General features: G+C 38.7%; 1 protein-coding gene across 1 annotated transcript in view; it reads right to left on the reverse strand.

Moving 5' to 3' along the window:
- The window catches only part of nme7 (NME/NM23 family member 7), a 23332-nt gene extending 5512 nt beyond the window's left edge, over positions 1-17820 (reverse strand). The window contains exons 1-10 of the mRNA XM_083887461.1: positions 17598-17820; positions 16024-16125; positions 15522-15688; positions 14427-14537; positions 13008-13058; positions 12691-12898; positions 12478-12583; positions 8684-8748; positions 8106-8174; positions 7082-7183 (exon numbers count right to left, since the gene is read on the reverse strand). Coding sequence (XP_083743587.1) covers positions 7082-7183; positions 8106-8174; positions 8684-8748; positions 12478-12583; positions 12691-12898; positions 13008-13058; positions 14427-14537; positions 15522-15688; positions 16024-16125; positions 17598-17600 — 984 coding nt within the window. The 5' untranslated portion in view covers positions 17601-17820. The remainder of the gene's footprint in view (positions 1-7081; positions 7184-8105; positions 8175-8683; positions 8749-12477; positions 12584-12690; positions 12899-13007; positions 13059-14426; positions 14538-15521; positions 15689-16023; positions 16126-17597) is intronic.
- Positions 17821-18496: the final 676 nt, after the last annotated feature.

Here is an 18496-nt window from a genome sequence, read left to right on the forward strand (position 1 = left end):
GTGATGGCATGTTTACGTACCACGACGCTGGAGTCCAGGCACCGTTTACCAGTACGCTACATTAGCTCCTTTAGTGCGCCATTTCTTCAGCCACAATAAAGCTAGCTTTCACCGTCGCGTCGTTTTTGGTTGTGGCTTTTGTGAACACATTCTGCTGCGATGACAGTCTCAATCTCAATTTCACTCGTTGCACGATGCATATACAATGATACACTGCGATCTAGTGGCGGAATGCCGTCACTTTGCGGGTATCGTAATCGCCATGCATTGTGGGAAATGTAGTTTATGGTCAACGCACGCCTTAAAGCAGCATTGACCTATTTTAACACAGATTTTTAAGACCAATTAATCACTCGCGGGCCACATAAAACGACGTGGCGGGCCACATCTGGCCCCGGGGCCTTGAGTTTGACACATGTGATTTAGAGACTCATTTTAACAATCCGGAGTCACTTAAACATGACATCACGCGCGTCTTTTTCCGGTCAGTCGTCATGGAAATGAGTTATCGTTGACGCCATTAACCGCCGTTAACGTGTCCAGCACTACTGGAAATGTAAGTTTGCCTCAACCACTCACTTTCCCACACCAAAGTCCACAGACCAGTGATTGTCCATCACAGCAAACAAGATCGACCGCTGCCTTCAGCAGTAAATTCAAACGTGCTACTCTGTGACTTTGTAACTTCACTTTACATTGGTGAGAGAGTGGTTTATTAACTTTAATTATATTAACTACAGCCAGAAAAGGTCATTTCACACAAAAAAAGGACATTGGAGACAAAAGCAGGTTTAAGGTGCGTTTGGTGAGCCTCTTGTTAAGTGGCACTGCCGGCGGCCATGTTTTCAAGTGTGAGTGAGAGTGAGGCGTCACATCGCAGGCTGTGACTCAGCCACGGTGAGTCAGCATTAGTATGCGTCAGTGGCAAACACTACACTTAAACTTATTTTTGTTTTTAATGCTTTCAAATATGTTTCATAAAGGCAGACAGAGCTGACAGCATCACTGTTGGTAAATTCTGTCATTGTGACCGTTTAGCTAAAAGGGTCAAACTGCTAAGAGATTCAAAAGAGGCTATTATGAGTTTAAATGACGTCATTAAGTAGTAAAATATAGATTGGATCAGCTGAAAGTCATTTATGTTTGCACCGTCACATGTAAGATGGCAAACACACACCTTGGTTGACATCAAATTCAACCAAACCTTTGAAGGATTTTTCACGACCAAATACCATTTACATTCAAGGACTGAACGTGCAGAAGCGGCTTAAGATGGGAGGTTCAACTTGTAAGGGCCGCTTCACCCACAGCCTCCAATTTTATTGATCTGCAGCACGCTCTGCATCTGGCATTAAGTGATTGTCCTTGGGATCTCGGGCAAGTCGTCCATCTTCTATCGCTTTATCGTCCACATGCCAGTCTTTGTAATCTTGGAATTTGCATTTCCCAGACATCACACTGTTTGCTCTCTCTCACTCTTGCTTAAATGTTACTCGTGTGTTTTTCTGCGTGGAATCTCACGTCGGCGGTGGAGAGACGGTGGAGAGTGCCCACAACACCGCTAATAATTATAATGGCTTAGTCTATGTACATCAAGCAATCCAAGACATGAAGCAGTAGGTGTTGTCGTAACAAACAAGGGGGACATTTCTCTAAATATCAGCTTCTTTCTTGCACAAAACTCTATCACTTTCAACGACCTATGTCTATTTAAGCCGGTTTTTGAAGCTTTTTCATGATTAAAACAAGATTTCTGATCGTTTTAGCTTGTTAAATGTGAATATTTTCTTTGTTTCTTTGCTCCATATAATTAAGAAATCATTAAAACAAGACATTTGAGAACATCATAATTTCCTGGTTTGACAAACATAATCGATTAAGGAAATAATTGTGAGTTGCAGCTTGTGGATTTCAAGGACCTGTGGGAACCCAGGAAATTAAGAAGAGATACATCCAGAGATAAAATGAGTCTTTACAGAGCACTGTTCTCTGTAACTACATCAGTGACCTGCTGTCAGAGCTTAGTCTGATTTAATGAATCCCATATGGTGACAGTCTGATGGTCACATAAACCGAGTGTGCCGAGTACAGGTAAACACTTTACACTACAGTTTTACATTCATCCATTCACTCACATACAGTGCATCTATGTGCAGCACGTTTTTTTTCCATCACTTATCTTTCATTCATACGCATTCGCAGAGACGGACATCGAACCCTCGATCTTTAAGGCGACAGCGGTAGAGCGAGTCTCCGTCTGTGGTCAAGAGACTGACCTGAAGTCTAAAAGTCAAACACTGTCTGACCTGCAGCAGCGAGTATGTCATCAGACGCACGGCCACTGAGACTTTCTGTCAAAACATGTTTATGATCATTTTGCTTGAAATAAAAAGAAATGTATTCCCCAAACCCTCAGCTCAGTCTGCTCGCTACTTTACAGAACGACACCCAGGGGGAAACAAACATTTTAAACTGTGAGTGGATTTAATGGACTGTGGTTGTTTCCTTTCCTCTACTTTCCCAAAGTCACAAACAACATCTTTAAGTATATTATTTATTTATTTATTCAGTATTATAATTCTATTTATTCGATTATCTTTAGTAGTCAAACAATTGACCAAGAAGCAAGAAAACAGAGTTAAGGGAGATTTTCTTTTTTTACCCAGGCATTGACTGAGAGATTAATAGACAGTAAAATGTCTTTGCTTTAGCCTTTTTTTGACCTTTATACTGCCTTTTATTACTTTACCACCACTGCTACAACTACTGCTACTGTCTTTTACTGTCCCACTACAGTTGCTTTACGACATGCACTGAATTGTGCAGATTTTCCCGACATAGTTCACAGTGGCTATATTATGTAAGAATGCATGATATTTTCGAAAATCGCAAATTTCAAATTTAAAACCATTTTAAAGACCCCTTTCAAGTACATTCATGTAATATGCGGCCACATTTGCAGGTTGTTGGTAGCGCTGCTCCAACGCGGAGACATTAAATCCAACTCCATATCTGTGCTCTATCAACTTATACGATTGTAGTAAAAGTTTTAAAGCTTATTTTTTTACCGCTCTGTTTGTTTTTACGCATTCCTTCTGTTAGTTTATATTCTGTGTGTGTGCTCTCATAATAAAGGCAGACAAACTCCTTTCCAATCTCTGTTGTGGGAAAATGCTAAACACACAACGCAAAGATTTCCAAAGAAAAGAAAATCTAGTTTTTTTGTATGTCTGTGGCATTTTTAAGAAGGATTAATCAGAATTTTTTTTGTAGGATATCTAAAGGTCATCTGCAGACATCCAGGATTAATAAAATAAATAAGTAAATAAATACCTAAGCTGTAAGCTATCGATTACTCCTTGTAATTGCAGGTATTTCTAAGCTTTTTGGGGTCTGGAGTTTGCCGCTCACGTACAGTATGAAGAATGCATTCAGATATTTCCTGGGTGAGACAACTTTACATGAGCAGCGTCCAGGCAAACGTGTGGTGTCTGTCTTGAGCATGCAGGAGACAGGGACACGTACTCGCCCCATTCATTTGCTGTGGGGATCTCTGGAGTTTGTCCTGCTGCGAGTTTATTCAGACATTAACCAGAGGTTGGACAAGAGAGCTGGCAGGAGAATGGTCAGAGTCACTGACGCAGATATTTGTGTCCACACATAAAATAAAACCCCCTCTGGAATCTGTCTGAGAGCAGCTCTCATTCCTCTGAATCGGTGTTATTGTTATTCTGTGAATTATGTCCTTTGTAAACTGTTGGGCAGCTGTTTTGTCGAAGAAAAAACGTCACTCTGTGGACAGTAAAACATATTTGATTTGACGATACTATTGGTTTAATCCGAATAAGCTACTAAACTGCTTTTCAGTGGTCGATCGAGGAAGTGAAGCATACAAGTGTCGACCTATTTCTTCACCTCTTACACCCTTCATCTGTCATGAGCGCAAGTGCGCCACCACAAATCAAGTTTCATGTTTAAGAGACAAGCGTACACTAATATACGGGGACACGAGACGACGGGTAAGAGAGGACGATCTAACAACAGAGGAACTGTTGTGTCCCTCCGCTCTGATATCAGGACACATCACAAGACAAGAGAGCACAACCTCATGCCTGTGTGAGTGTGAGACAAAGGCAGCTGAGGGTGTGGAGGTGTGAATACATGGCGGTCCTTTACTGTAAGAAGTCACGTGACACTGGATTATATATAAATATAGCAAACGGCTAAAAGTAGCAGTTGCCAATGTACCTCAAAAAGTAATGGAAGGGGTTTTGAAAATACATTTTTTGGAGCTCTTAGGAAGTAAAAACGCTGGCAAAAGTGAAAAACACTTTATTTTGTACATGATTGGCCTGTGTTTATTTTATTATTAGCAGGGGCAGCTCAATGTAACAGTTAACTGGAAAAAAATGGAACGTGACAGCTGTTATTGACTTAAGATAAACGTCAGACTGACTGAGTTGACATGTGACATTGACGTGACATTCAATTATGGTTTCGAGAGAAAAACAACATCGCAATACTTATAGAATCGCAATACAAATTGAATCGGCACCCAAGTACTGCGATGTCAAAAAGCATATTATGGTACATGTACATTATATACACAAGCGTGTGTTTGAGGTCATTTAAAGCAGCCACCCATCTGTACAGTCATTCCAAGACTGATTTACACAACAACTATGTCGCTTATAGATTAGTCTTCAGTCGATTGGAATCAATCAATAGCCTGTTCTAATCACAAACGAGTATTAATATACATTCTGCCCTCTGCACACAGACTGGGGTCAAACCGACTGTCCAGTTTAATCTCTCGGGGTGATAATAGCGTCTGGATTGTGTACTTTGGTACTTTGTCAGAACAATGTTACATGGAGTGACACACACACACACACACACACACACACTCATGTGCCCTGCTGATGACCTCATCACCTCCCTTCTAACACACTGATCTAGTTTAGCGTTTTACTCCAGGGTCGTTGCGATTTCCCACTTATCTCGTGTATCAGATGACTGAGCTCCAACTGAAGAATGGCAGTGCTAATGTTTAGGTTTGTTTGACAGATAACGCCCGAGGTGAGTCTGAGGTCACAAGGTGATGATGAAACTCCGACATCTCCTCAGTTTTAACACGGAAAAAGTCTGAAGCAATCGAAGAGAGGCTACAGATGAACTGTAGCAGCTGAGGCCGAGGACACATGGTACAAATTTAAACAGAAAACATGGCAATTTCTACACTATGGCATTTCCTGTTTCGTCTCCGTCCTAAAGATACAGCGGTACCAAAACAGATACTTGTCTTCTTAGCTGTTTGTGTCATTATAAACACTACTATGTAAAAACAACACCATAGACACCAGGCTGTTCTCTCCATTGTTGTGGATATTAAATAAAAGCTCCTTTATGCCACAAACTGAATAGTCATATTTCTGCCCCTCAGGCAAAGAGAATAACAGTGAACGCGAGACATAGGGAACCAATAGAAACACAGATGGTGTTATTTTTCTATTAATATATTCAAACTGTTGTCACGTAACCGATAAGAATCTGAACGTCTGGTTTGAAGCCTTGTTGACGATCTGAAAAAGGAAGCTGCAACCATGCTCCCATTGGACGATACCAGCTGTCAATCAGACTGGTGTCCACTGCTGTAGTTTATTTTCCTCTCATAGGGAGCATCATTTCCAATATTGATATCACAATCTATTGAAGATGACCTGAAACTAACAACTGAGACCATTATAATTGGTCAGGTAAAATGTTTTAATGATGTTATAATTCAAGATAATCAGAAATATTTTAATGCTCTGGTGTGGCTATTTCCTATTTATATTTCCCAATGTTATTATTATGTTATTGTGTCAATTTTTTTAATGTATGGTTTATGATTATAACATCATAATGACGAGTTAAAGCAGCAAGTTTGGATAATACATCTTTAAATAAATTACATATAGTAAAAAATAACCCCAGAGATGTTATATATTACTTGTTGTTGCCTCGTAAAAATTCTTTTTCATGAATTCAAGGTCTAAATCCGGGTAATTGTTTGTATTTGTGTTCTATTAAATTTATATTTAAACTGTAACAAAGCTCATTTACATGTATTTGTCATAATTTGCCATTTTTTGCCGCACACACACACTAGCCAATTTTATTTCTCACTAATATCAGCCTTGGAATTAACTCCGAAAAAACGCTTTCGTTCTGGCTCTGTTAGATTTGTTTTGTTTATTTATTATTACGCGTTGAATAGTAAAGAACCAAACCAGAGGAAAATCTGCCCATGCAAAAAAAATTTAATTACAGAGGGGCCTTTATGTGTTACCTGGAAATCATTAGCGAATGAACAAAGCCCAGCATCTCTCTCAGTCACAATTTGACTGTGGACCGAAGACCGAAGGTTCAGCACATTTATATTAAACTACATAAAGTAAATAATAATAAATAAAAACAATTACGAGCAGAGGACAAACACTGAACTTGTAGGGTGCAGGTGTGTGTGTGTGTATGGTAACAACACAATGATTACAGGCAAAGCCTCTTATCATTAGCTTTCACATCACGCACCAGCACAGCCCTGCAGCGCTGGTTCCACCAGAGCCAGGGACACACATGTGCTCATGCACACGGGCAAACACTCAATTTTATTTTCACAAGGCAACTCTTATCTAACTGCACAAGAATCTATTTAACCCACATGGCAGCAAATTAAAAACCTGTTCTTTTTCGTTCTTTCCACGTGATCCACTTTGAATTAATCAGGCAAGACAGAGGAGGGCACGCTGACTTTCAGAAGTTAATAAACAAATCTCTGAATGCCATAAAACAAATCAGCAACATGTCCCGTGTCTAAGAAAGAACGATATCTAATGAGACTTTATGCATTTGTGTTACCTACATACATACATGAAGATATTTTCTTTGACAACAAGGGTGTTTGAATAACTGGGTGGCAGATGATGGAAAGACAATCCATACATATTGATTTTTTTACCACATTTTACTCAACATTTTATGGATTAGCTTGCCCTGGAGGGTAAAATGAGGAAATGCAGGGGGATGTGTTTTGACTTACGGGATCAGTTGGTCCACAGAAGTCCCTGAATGTCTGAAGCGTGTTGCTGCTCTGGATCTCCAGAATCATGCAAGGGCCAGAACACAGCTCAGTCACCATACTCTGCAGAGAGAAATATCACCATAAAAATGCTTTAAACATTTATTTCTACCGCAACAGAGACGATTGCCAAGAAAAATATTCACAAATTGTTAAATAATGAGAACAAATGCAGCGTAAACACGAGGATGGATTACTGAACGGGACTACTGGGTCCAGGTCCAGGAGCCCAAGCCTCTGTGCTACTATCCCAATATTAAAATGGAGTCTTGAAGCCACATAAGACTGGTTATGTTATGCGACATATCTTAATAAATCCCTTCAATCAAAAAAGGTTTATGTTATTCACCGCTTATATCTGAATGGGGCCCCTCAGCCAAATAACATTGGTTATGTGATGTTTTTATAGGGCCCCTCAATCATGTATATATATATATATATATATGTATATATATATATACATATATATATATACACACACGTGTATATGTACATATATACATATATATATGTACATATATGTACATACATACGTATACATATACACACGTGTATATGTACATATATACATATATGTACATACATACGTATACATATACGTATACACACACGCACACACGCATATACACACACACACACACACACACACACACACACACACACACACACACACACACACACACACACACACACACACACACACACACACACACACACACATAAAGATAAATACAGATGTTCCAATATAAACAGAACTAAATATAAAAGATAAATAAATATATATACAAATTGTATACATTGATAATTACAATGTAAGCATACTAATGAATGTACAAACTGGCTGCAAAAAAACGTGTCACCGTCTTTTGTGACTACTGTAGATTGCGGTACGAGATTAGACAGCGTTTGTGTTTTTGTTATCATCAAATGTAGCAGTTCTCTGGTGCTTGACGTGATAGCATAACAGCGCAGTGTTTATACTCACAGAGTAGTCTGTAACAACTCCTTTGTAAACTTCGTAGAATTCCTCGGCGTTTACACGGTCCATGTTGAACTATGAGAAAACATGGAGATTATATCATTTATATTCACATTCACGTTGTTGTGCTAAAATGTGTGTAATTAATTGTGCTATCATCTGAAAAGGACACTAAATTTTGTTGATTTGTTTAATTAGTGCTATATTGTCACAAAACGAAATTCCAACTAATGTATTACAAGATTTGAGGTCATACTCTGTTCCCGATAATGCAGGACACACACACTGTGCATGTGCTACAGTGATTGATTGATTTTAGTCCCGATGCCCAGACTGTGCATCACATCTGATGTGGCAAAAAAACTAATGGACTGCAAGAGGTCACACAGAAGAGCGACGCCCACTTTAATTACAGGTCAGGCAGGATCAATCAATACACAGCTCACGTCCTGGTTACATCACTGTGGCTGACATAAAGCAGCACATATGGGACATATGAGCAAACCACTTAACCTTAAATGAACACGAAAAGAGCAATAGAGAGAGACAGTGAAAAGACATGATGAGAATTGTTCCAATTTTACCATTTGAAGAGCTGAGATTTCATATCCAGCTGCAGATATAGAGTTCAGGATCTTCCCGGTCAGACCTGTGAACACAACATCATATCTTTGTCTCAGAGTTTACACAGATTGACCGGTAAAACGGTTTAGTGCTGCAATAAACTCTTCTGTGTGACATTAAGCAAACAATCAAACAAATGAAATGGCCCATATTATCTTAAACAACCTATTATATTTAGCCATAAAATTATCAAGATATGTCACCAGAATGACATTGAAACACTTGCTTCCCTGGCTCTGTTTATGTTTTTGATTTGTTGGTTTGTTGCTCCACCTACTGCCAACCAACCAATAACAAAGCTTGTAGCACTCTGACGCCCAGGTTGCCAGCAGTATTACTCCCATGCTGCAGCTACGCGTTAGAAATGCCAAAACTTACCAAACCTAGAAAGCCTCAGTACCCCTCTCAAAAACACAGAAAATGAGCTGAAAGCTGAAAGTCCCTGTCTTTATGAGTGAGTATATTTATGGTATAAAATGTTTTTACAGCCCCTTATTATCGCCTTATCGTCCCCTCTCATCATGTGATTAGTCTCGTTCTCACTCGGTATAAATGCAGCGCTGTGTTTTCGTGGTTTTTGGAAGACTCTGTCGACCACATTTGTTTTAAACTGGAATTGCAGTAACTGGCTTAACTCTAAAGGTTGCTTGAGCAATGATTAATGTGCAACCGCCTCAGATCGGCGTCTCCTTTGCACTAATGAGATTGTCTTACAGATGTCCCGTCTATTCGAGGAGACATTATTTTTGTCCTGACAGTCAACACTGTTGCCGTGCATCGATAAGGCAACAGTCTGGTACAGCCGCACAGACGAAGGTCCTGTATATCAGTGCTCTTGAAGGTCAGACTGCAGCAGAGACACACAGTCTCACTGAAAGAGGTCTTTTAATCTCATTGTGATAAAAAAGCGACACATGCTTGTCAACGTTCAGGACAATCATTTTTTGGGGTGGGTAATTAAGACTGTTAATTCGGAAATGGCGCTGCCCCAGTGCTGATGAGCGGCTCTTATTTTAGAAAATGGTTCAGTCACAGTTTCAGCTCCCTGCGTATGAGGTGAGTATTCACCTCCTGAGTCCTCTGTGCCCTCCACAGCCAGCAGCCTGACTAAGATAGACACACACTCAACGCAGCTCCCAAAAGCAGCTGGTGCTGTTGCTAGGAGATCCTACTCTGGGTGCCTGGCAACAGAAGCTTCTCTATTCCAGTCATGTCTGATTGCGTTTTTCAGTCAAAACTTCCTTTGTCATTGCCATGATTGGCTGTGCCGTGTACTCAGGAGGTACAGCACACATTAGCCTCTTAAGTGATCCTCGAGGGAAATCATAGCAAGCTCTCTCGTTCTGCCGCCCTTTTGAAGTGACTCACGATCCCTGTTTGAGCTCAGTTCGTCAAACCTCACACTGAGGTGCTATTTATAGATCAGGCCACAGGTGTCCACTGAAGGTAATGCCATGTGGTCATGCTAAAATATTGAATATACTATAATCTGGCCCCAAAATCTGACCCAAATATCTAAAAATGTTAATCATATTGTACAACATAGCCAGCGTTATTACTCATGAGATCAATTTATGCTTTTTTGCTATAATAGCTTTACAAAAATGTATTAAAAATCAACAGAGAGCATCACTCTGCCTCTCTAACTTTTCTGTTTAAAAGAGGAGTTACAGACATATAGTACAGGTTTCTCCACCTTAAATAGCAATTTGTTTTCTTTGAGAACATGTTTAGATCTGTTGAAGACAGCATGTAAGTGTTAAAAGAAGGTGTCAGAAATATGTTGCAATGAGAACAGACAGAATCAGCAGGCTGAGGTGTAGGATAATCTATTAGTCCATATTGTGCAGCTGTAGAGCCAAAGATAAAGGTTTCTGTACATGTGACGCCTACTGCATGTCTGTGCGTCCATCTTGAGAGAGGAATCATCTGTACAGGATGTGCTGTACAGACTGTGAAGCCTTTCAAGGCGAACCATGTTTGTGATGCTGGGCTGTATAAATAAAAATGACCTGACATGACTACAGTAAAACTATTGTAATAAAGTGTACTTGGACATCAAAGGTGAAAAACATGCGTAAATGTGTATTGTAAACTTTAAGTGACTATTTTCAGAGGCATATGTGTTTTTCTGTGGCTTTGCTATGACTGTTCAAAAAGAGGAAAAAAGGGACTAGAAAAGTTACATCATTCCACACCCTTTTCAGCACTGAATGGTTATTATTTTGTTGGGTATCTAAGGATATCTTGCTCTCATTTCTATGTTGTTCTATTTCGCTGTATTTTGCTTTGTTATTTTATCATAAACTAAATTAAAGGTCCTAGCTCTCAAGTAAAACAGCATCACTGCACACTGATACAACACTAATATTAATCAAGGTACAAACAGTTATGTACATAATGTTCTGGAGGATTTTATTATTGTACAGATTATGAATTAAATGATTGCTCAATCGTTCCCTGCAGCTAAAAAAACAGAAAAAAAACATGTCTATACTTGTGGAGGCTTTTTTAACGGTTCCTTTCTCAGAGCAAACGTTTTTAACTTGTCACAGCAGGAAGAGCACAGGTGTTAACCAATAACATCCATCACGATACTGCACTTAGGTGTGGTGGAAGCACATGGTGGAATAAACAAAGATTTATAAAACCTTTTTATGTTTTCCGTCTTTGAGTTGAACCTGCTGAATAAATATTTCAAGCACGGACACGCATCAAGTTTCTATGACGTGATGTCGACACGTGTTCCTGAAGAACAGAACGACAAAGTACTGCGCTTTTAAGGGAAATTCAATATAAACAAAGTTTAAATCACACACTGAACTAATTACTGCCAAGGATAATATTGAATGAAGTCCACAGATGAGATTAATTTAAATATGACCAGCGTGCATTTGGTTTTCAAAACTGTACGACGTGTCCTGCAGTCAACAGCGTTTGTGTGTGCATACTTGAGCTCTGCACAGTGAGGGACATTCGCATTTCACAGGTCACAGATCTCGAGGTATGCTCCATGAACAGGGATCAGGGAGAGGATTTGGAAAAATCCAAGGTGAATTTTGGTACCCATATCGTGCCTTTGTGTGGCCGGGGAAAAAAAAGCAGTAGGTGGAAGGGGCTTAGAGGAGTCAGTGGAATTCTTTTGACAAAAACTCTAAAAATTATGGGTGTATCAACAGAGAAATATAGAGGTAGACATGCAATTAGATGATGCTGATGTCATATTATAATAGTCAAGATTGTGAAATTCAGGGCAGATACTAGTACCAGTGTTCACAATGTTTGACAATTTGACAAGGGTGGGGTGTGTTTGCATCCTTTCTGAAATGCGAAGGACAGCACAGTTACTTGACGGGAATGGGGAAGGAAGCAGAGTCCTCGGTTTGTTGCACTCGGTTGTTCTGTTATTATTCTTATACGCTGGACTTAAATGGTAAAATAAGAGTTTGAGAGCCTTTTTGGCCTCTAATTCAATGAGGGCTGCAACTAACCATTATTTTCATAATATATTCACATTTAAGAGGCTGAAAAATCTGAAAACTTGTTTAATTTCTTTAAAAAAACACACAAACCAATGAATCAATTATCAAAATGGCTGTGGATTAACTTAATAATCGATTAATCATGCAATTGTTTCAGGCCAAAACATTGGTGTCTGACTGATAGTGAATGACGGCCATTTTGCTGTTCAGACAATTGGCTGATACTGGTGTACAGCCAATAAATCAGCCATTGAGTAGATGTGATGCCTTACCTTCTGATATAGCATGAGGTTTGATGATGCAGCATGTGCAGTCTGTGCACACAGCTGTATTTGAGGGGCCGTGGCCGATTGTGGATGGGAAAAAAAACTCAAGTTCCTTGTAAAAAAAACCAAAAAAAAACCCAGAATAAATGGAGGTGGTCTGGGGCATGGGAGAAGGTCAGAGAAATATGCAACGCATGTACAACAAAAAAACACCCTTACTCTTGCTGCTGCAGCAACTGAGTCAGAGCCATGGCCGGCATTTTTGACGCCATCTGTTCCAAACCTGGCACGTGCACTTTGTGGCGCCTCCCTCTGTGCCACAGCACAGTCTGCGGGTCCCAAGAGCCTCCTCCAGGTAGACATGGCCTCATCACCCATCACCTCCATGGCGACAACGGGCCCCGAGGACATAAACTGCACAAGGTTACTGCAAAGCGGAGCATTTATTTAAATGGAAGGAGCAACCAGCGCATTCAATGTCACCGCAATGTCAGACGTTGGTCGGCAACAGGGAAATCATTTACACAGGCACTCACTTGAAAAACGGCTTTGACTGATGTTCCGCATAAAAGTCTGCCGATTGGCTCCTGTAACGTAAGAAAAGCATAAGACAAAGGTTAATGAGTAACCAAATTATTCAACGTCTTCAACTCTGTACCAAACTAATAAGAAAGTCCTTAATGAGACGGCAAGTTCTCATGTAGCTCCCTGGAATAGGTTACTTCTGACCACTTTGATAGGAATGTTCATGCGTTTGTACACACCTAACACTTCAGAGACAGCTCACCTTTCATGTGTCAGGCTTTTAATCTTTTTATTACCTTGTTTTTAATGTTTTGTACAAGTTTGATTCTGGTGACGCAACCTGTGTATTTTATTTCTGTGAAAGGGACTATACTAAATAAACTTGGTAATATTATTTTTGGTCTTTTTTTTCCTCAGTACTTTGAGTTCCTGTGTTGATGTCCTGTCATTATTTGTTTGGGGCAGAGTTTGCATACAACATCTAGTATTTATCTGGGACCTGATTATATCAACAGTTGTGGTGGATTATCAAGAAAGTATTGATTTTCAGAGACATTCCTGCAAAAGAACTGAAAAGTATGGATATGAATGGTTACAGTAAGAGTATATCAATACACTCGTTTTAAGTATGGCTAAGAAACAACCAAAACCTTCATGGTGGAAAAAATGTATTAAGTACAACTGAGCAGAACTATAAATGAGAAAATAAAAGTAATATTAAAAGAAAAAACAATTCAGTCTATGTTTGTTTTTGCACAGTGTCTACAATGTAAAAACCAAGAGTACAAACAAAAGATCTTTATTCATCTTCTAAATAAGTGCTCATTATGTTCATTTCTGTATCAGAGACCTTGACGTGTCATAATACTGTATGAATGAGTACTTGATAAAACTATTGAGAGATAATTAAAAGCAGACATCATCTGACATTTTGCCTGCCATCTGTTCCTCATGTGTGTGAGAAAGCAGAGACATCCGACGCCGTGTCCGCCTCCATGTCCCCGATCAGACCTGCTAATAACATCCGTCCCAAATGATCCGAGTATGTGTGGACAGCATTAGGTGTAGAGGTGTGAACACACGTGGGCGTCCTCAGATCTGATCACAAAAAAAATCCTATTGGTTTGAATAAACGTGTCCACATTCCTGAGCTGCATGGATTAGGAACCACCTCCATGGCTATACACACACAAACACACAGACACATCTGTGCAGTCAGACTCATCTGTGAAGGTGAATAGCAATTTGGCCGCAGAGGACACCTCCAAGTCGTACTCGGTACTGTCCACTTGTATGGATTTCTTAGGATGGATGTTTATACCAGGTCTGAACTCGGGCGTTTGACACAGACACAGCTTTGACTGCAACATCACCAGAATATGACTGCATGAGCAGTTATGAGTCAATGTCAACACATTGTGTAACCTTACCATGTGAGCTTTGTCATTTTGGCTTTGGTCACAATCAGGTTCGAGGAGTAAATCAATTCAAGAACGTCTCCAATCTTGGACACTACATCTGGCTTTACCAAAGCAAGAGTTCTGGATAAAAGAGAGAGAAGAAAATAGAAGGCTCATAATTAATATGTATTAGGGAGGAACATTTTCGGTAAATTTCAACCCCGAGTGGTACTGCAACAAACCAGAGGGTGAGGTACACATGGTGTGTGATGGAGAAAGCAAAGTGCATGTAGGGGGTGTAGCCTCAATAGCCCAGCAGTAAGTAGTGAGCTACGTGCCTGTGATTGAGGAATAGCATTGATATTCAACTGTATTTGCATCAAATCAGATTTTTTTTTAGCTGAGATTATGCTCAAATAAAATATATACCAACTTTATATACCCCACCTTCAAAATTCCAGTTCATTCTCATACATTTCTGTGGAAAGTTTCCACTTTAGAAACCCCCCTGAATTTTGCAACCCTTATATGAATAGAGATTATACCTAACATCACAGCCTGAACAAGACAACTTATAAGATGATTGTTTTATAACTTAATATTATGTATTTTTAAGTGAGTTATCGTGTGTAATAAAGCTGTGAAACAAAATATGTGTCTTGTATGTATAATAGTCAAATGTTAAGTAGTTCTGTGTCAATTGTTTTATAGAATTTTCAATCAAAAATATCAATTTACAAAATAAAATAAAGTATGACTTAGTATACCGTTCATTAGAAACCATATTGTTTTTCTTTGCATTTTATAAAAATAACAACCTTTTTTCTGGCTAATACTGCTTGACTATGTTGTCAATACTGTATCTAACACTGTCTCTCCCTTATAAGAAAATGTAAATAACAGCAATTTAACAAAATGTGTAACAGCAAATTAAATAAATACAAGTAATTCCCAGACGTGAGTGCTGTGTGACAGGGAATTATTGTCTGTGAGAAATCTGCGATAACAGAAAATAATAAATAGTCTGAATGAAGGTTATAAGCCACACTTAAATGACTCGACGACACACAGCAAGCTCCAGTTAAGAATAATGCTGACTTTTCCCATGACGTAAAACAATAATACCTTTCTTTTTTGCTGCCAAGTTTTTTGGCCGTGTACCGATCCCCGTATCCAACCAGATTAAGCTGCCGTGAAAACACATTCACTCGACTCCCAACGAACAGGTCATCCTGGTGGAGGCTTTCGTATCTGGTCCTTCTCAAAAATGTCCGCTGGTTCTTCAGATCAAACTGCAAACAAATAAGTAAATATAAAACATGTTAGCTGGTTTTATAAAAATATATATTGTATTCACAGAAATGGAAAATGAAATAATTGTACTTAAAACAATGAGATGCTCTAAAATCTAAATTTCATCCACTTGATGTCAGTGTCGTGCACTTGAAGACATGTGAATCTTGCAGCCTTGCAGTCTACTTACATATTTTGAGTTTTGAAAAGCTTGTCATGTTTTAATTTGTGTAGCTCTGTCTTTTTAAGTAGCAACAAGAAAAAGTAAGCATCCAATGCAACAGCGATTGTTTTTTTTGTTTTTTTATCATTTACTGTAGTAGTAGATATCTACCATTTCTATTGAGCAATCTTTGGGGTAGTAGAACAGTTGGTAGCGTCGCAGGAGACTGGCATTAGTGTCATACCACTCAGCGAGAAAGGCAAAACGATCCTCCTGAAAAAAAAAAAGTACAGATTAAATCAGTACCAGGGTTAAATCGTTGTACATTTGAAGTCAATGCAACATAAAGCATGTGTTATGACAAATCTTTCTCATTAATTAATCATTAAAAATAAATCCAAATGACTGCCTCAACTTCCAGTGTCAGTTGGCATAAACTTAATTGTTTATTGTGGCTGGCAGCTCAATGATTATCACTCCTCTCCTCACAGCAACAAAGGCTTGTGTTTGGCTTTCAGTAGCTTCTGTGCGCAGACAATCTCCATGGGAGCTCTGATGTAGTTTCCTCCCACAGTCTCAAGTCACGCAACTCAGGTGAATAGGGAACTTGTTAACTTGAAAAAGCTGACCCAGTGTAGTTGACTGAGGCAAATTAAGTAAACAACAAACTCCTTTACAGAAAATATACAAATCATATAAACCAGTGGATCTCACAGGGGGTCGGTGGCACACTGCCAGGGGCCTATGAACAGTATCAAGATTCATAATTATGATGATATATAATATATAATGATTTCTTGTTTCTACTTATATCTCACTACTGTATATCTCTGTCTATGTGCACGTTTGAAAGCATATTTTTTAAATGGGAAAAATAAGTTTAGGAGACCTAATTACTGGACTTTGAGCAACTGTATAAAGAGAGTTCTCCATAAGTTTGAATAAGACAAGAAGATACAGTTGTGTTCTGCACATTAGTATCCATTGGTGTATTGGAAACCAGACACTTTTTAAATTGAGCAAAATCTAAAATTTGAAATCTAATGAAAATAAATTCTCAGAAAAATAATTTCTGGACAAAACTGACAGTTATGTTCAGGATATCTATGACTACTAGCATACTGGAAATCAGACAGTAATAATGTATAGTTGTAAAGACATTTCAAGTTGAAAGTACCACATTCACACTTTTAAATGGAAAAGATTCTAAACTTGGAGATACAATAAAAAAATATTTTTTTCCCATAAGTTCGGGACAAGTTTACACAAGTGAATAATCCACCTGTGTATATTAGAAGAACTGTGAATACCGCTCATTACGCTAGTCAATTGAGTCTTGTTCAATTTTCATTGAAAACCACGAAATCTAATAATAATTGTGGACATTTTAAACAATATACTAAAACACTAGTTATCCCAGTATAACAGCATAGTTTTCTTGGTAATGACGTACCTGAAGCTACTAGCATTAGCTGTTTTGATTATTCACCACCAGCTATTGAAAAGCTGCACACAAATATCGTGTTGCTTAGTTTAGTTACTGCTAAATGTGAATATTAATAAAACGTGTGGCAACAGGTTCTTCTTTGCTAGCTAGGGAATATTCACGTCAATGCTAACTCCTGGTTGTTATGCTAACGTTAGCAAACAACTGTCAACTTGGTGAGTTCACGTGTACTGGAGTTTCTGCTGGTTTCGTAAAACGCGTCCACGTTACAATTAAAGAAAAGTTTATGTTAACTTACCATTTTAATAAGGGTTTGTGCATTACTTGAGGAAATAGTAGTTGGGTTTGCTGAACACTATCGCTGTTTCCTTTGAACTACGGAGTACTCATACCGTTGCAGAACACGCAATAGTCATGTCGTTTCCTTTGATAACAATAATTAACACCAGCTACGAAACTGTGACCAAGCATTCCCAACTAATAAAACTGCAACAACTACTCCATGACCAGGCCAGCCACAGCTAGCTCCCCAACGTTAGCTATCCAGAACTGTCTCTCGTTACTATAGTAACTGCAGCCAAGCGAAGGTGCGTTCAAGAGCCTCTATTTGAAAGTGATGCAAAAATACCACTAAATTATCGGTTTGGTATTCATTGAAGTTTGTTTAATGAGTAAAATAAAATAAAATAGTAAATACAATTATAGTGAATAAGTTTCACTTTAAGTTGTTGTTTTGTTTCAAGCAACTCTACGTCGTTAAAAAGGTTAATAAAACAGCAAGTAAATATATTTCACTAAATGATGTGTGAATGTGACGCAGTTTGTGAAATAAATTAGTATTCGCATGGTAATAACGTATTTAACTAGATGTTTGTTTTTTGTTTAAAAAACAAAACAAAACAAAACAAACAATAAAACTAATTCCGCACCACACATACTATTGCGTTCCCCAGCTTTTTTACCGCAGTGTTTGTGTAATGCGCCATCTCGTGGTGGCACAGTCGAATTTTAGACTCAGTCTGATTTTTAAATTTCCGAGCGGCTTTAAACACAACCCGTAGAATCACCGGTGCCTTCAAAAACGGTCGTTTTTTAGAAAGAGAGTTGTTTTTCCTATATTTTAAAGGTCCGAATTATTTTCTTTCTTCAATGCCTCTACTATATCCCGTCAATGATATATAATCAAGAAATTAAATG

This window comes from Microchirus variegatus (genome assembly GCF_963457635.1).
Source record: "Microchirus variegatus genome assembly, chromosome: 4".
NCBI lineage: Eukaryota > Metazoa > Chordata > Actinopteri > Pleuronectiformes > Soleidae > Microchirus > Microchirus variegatus.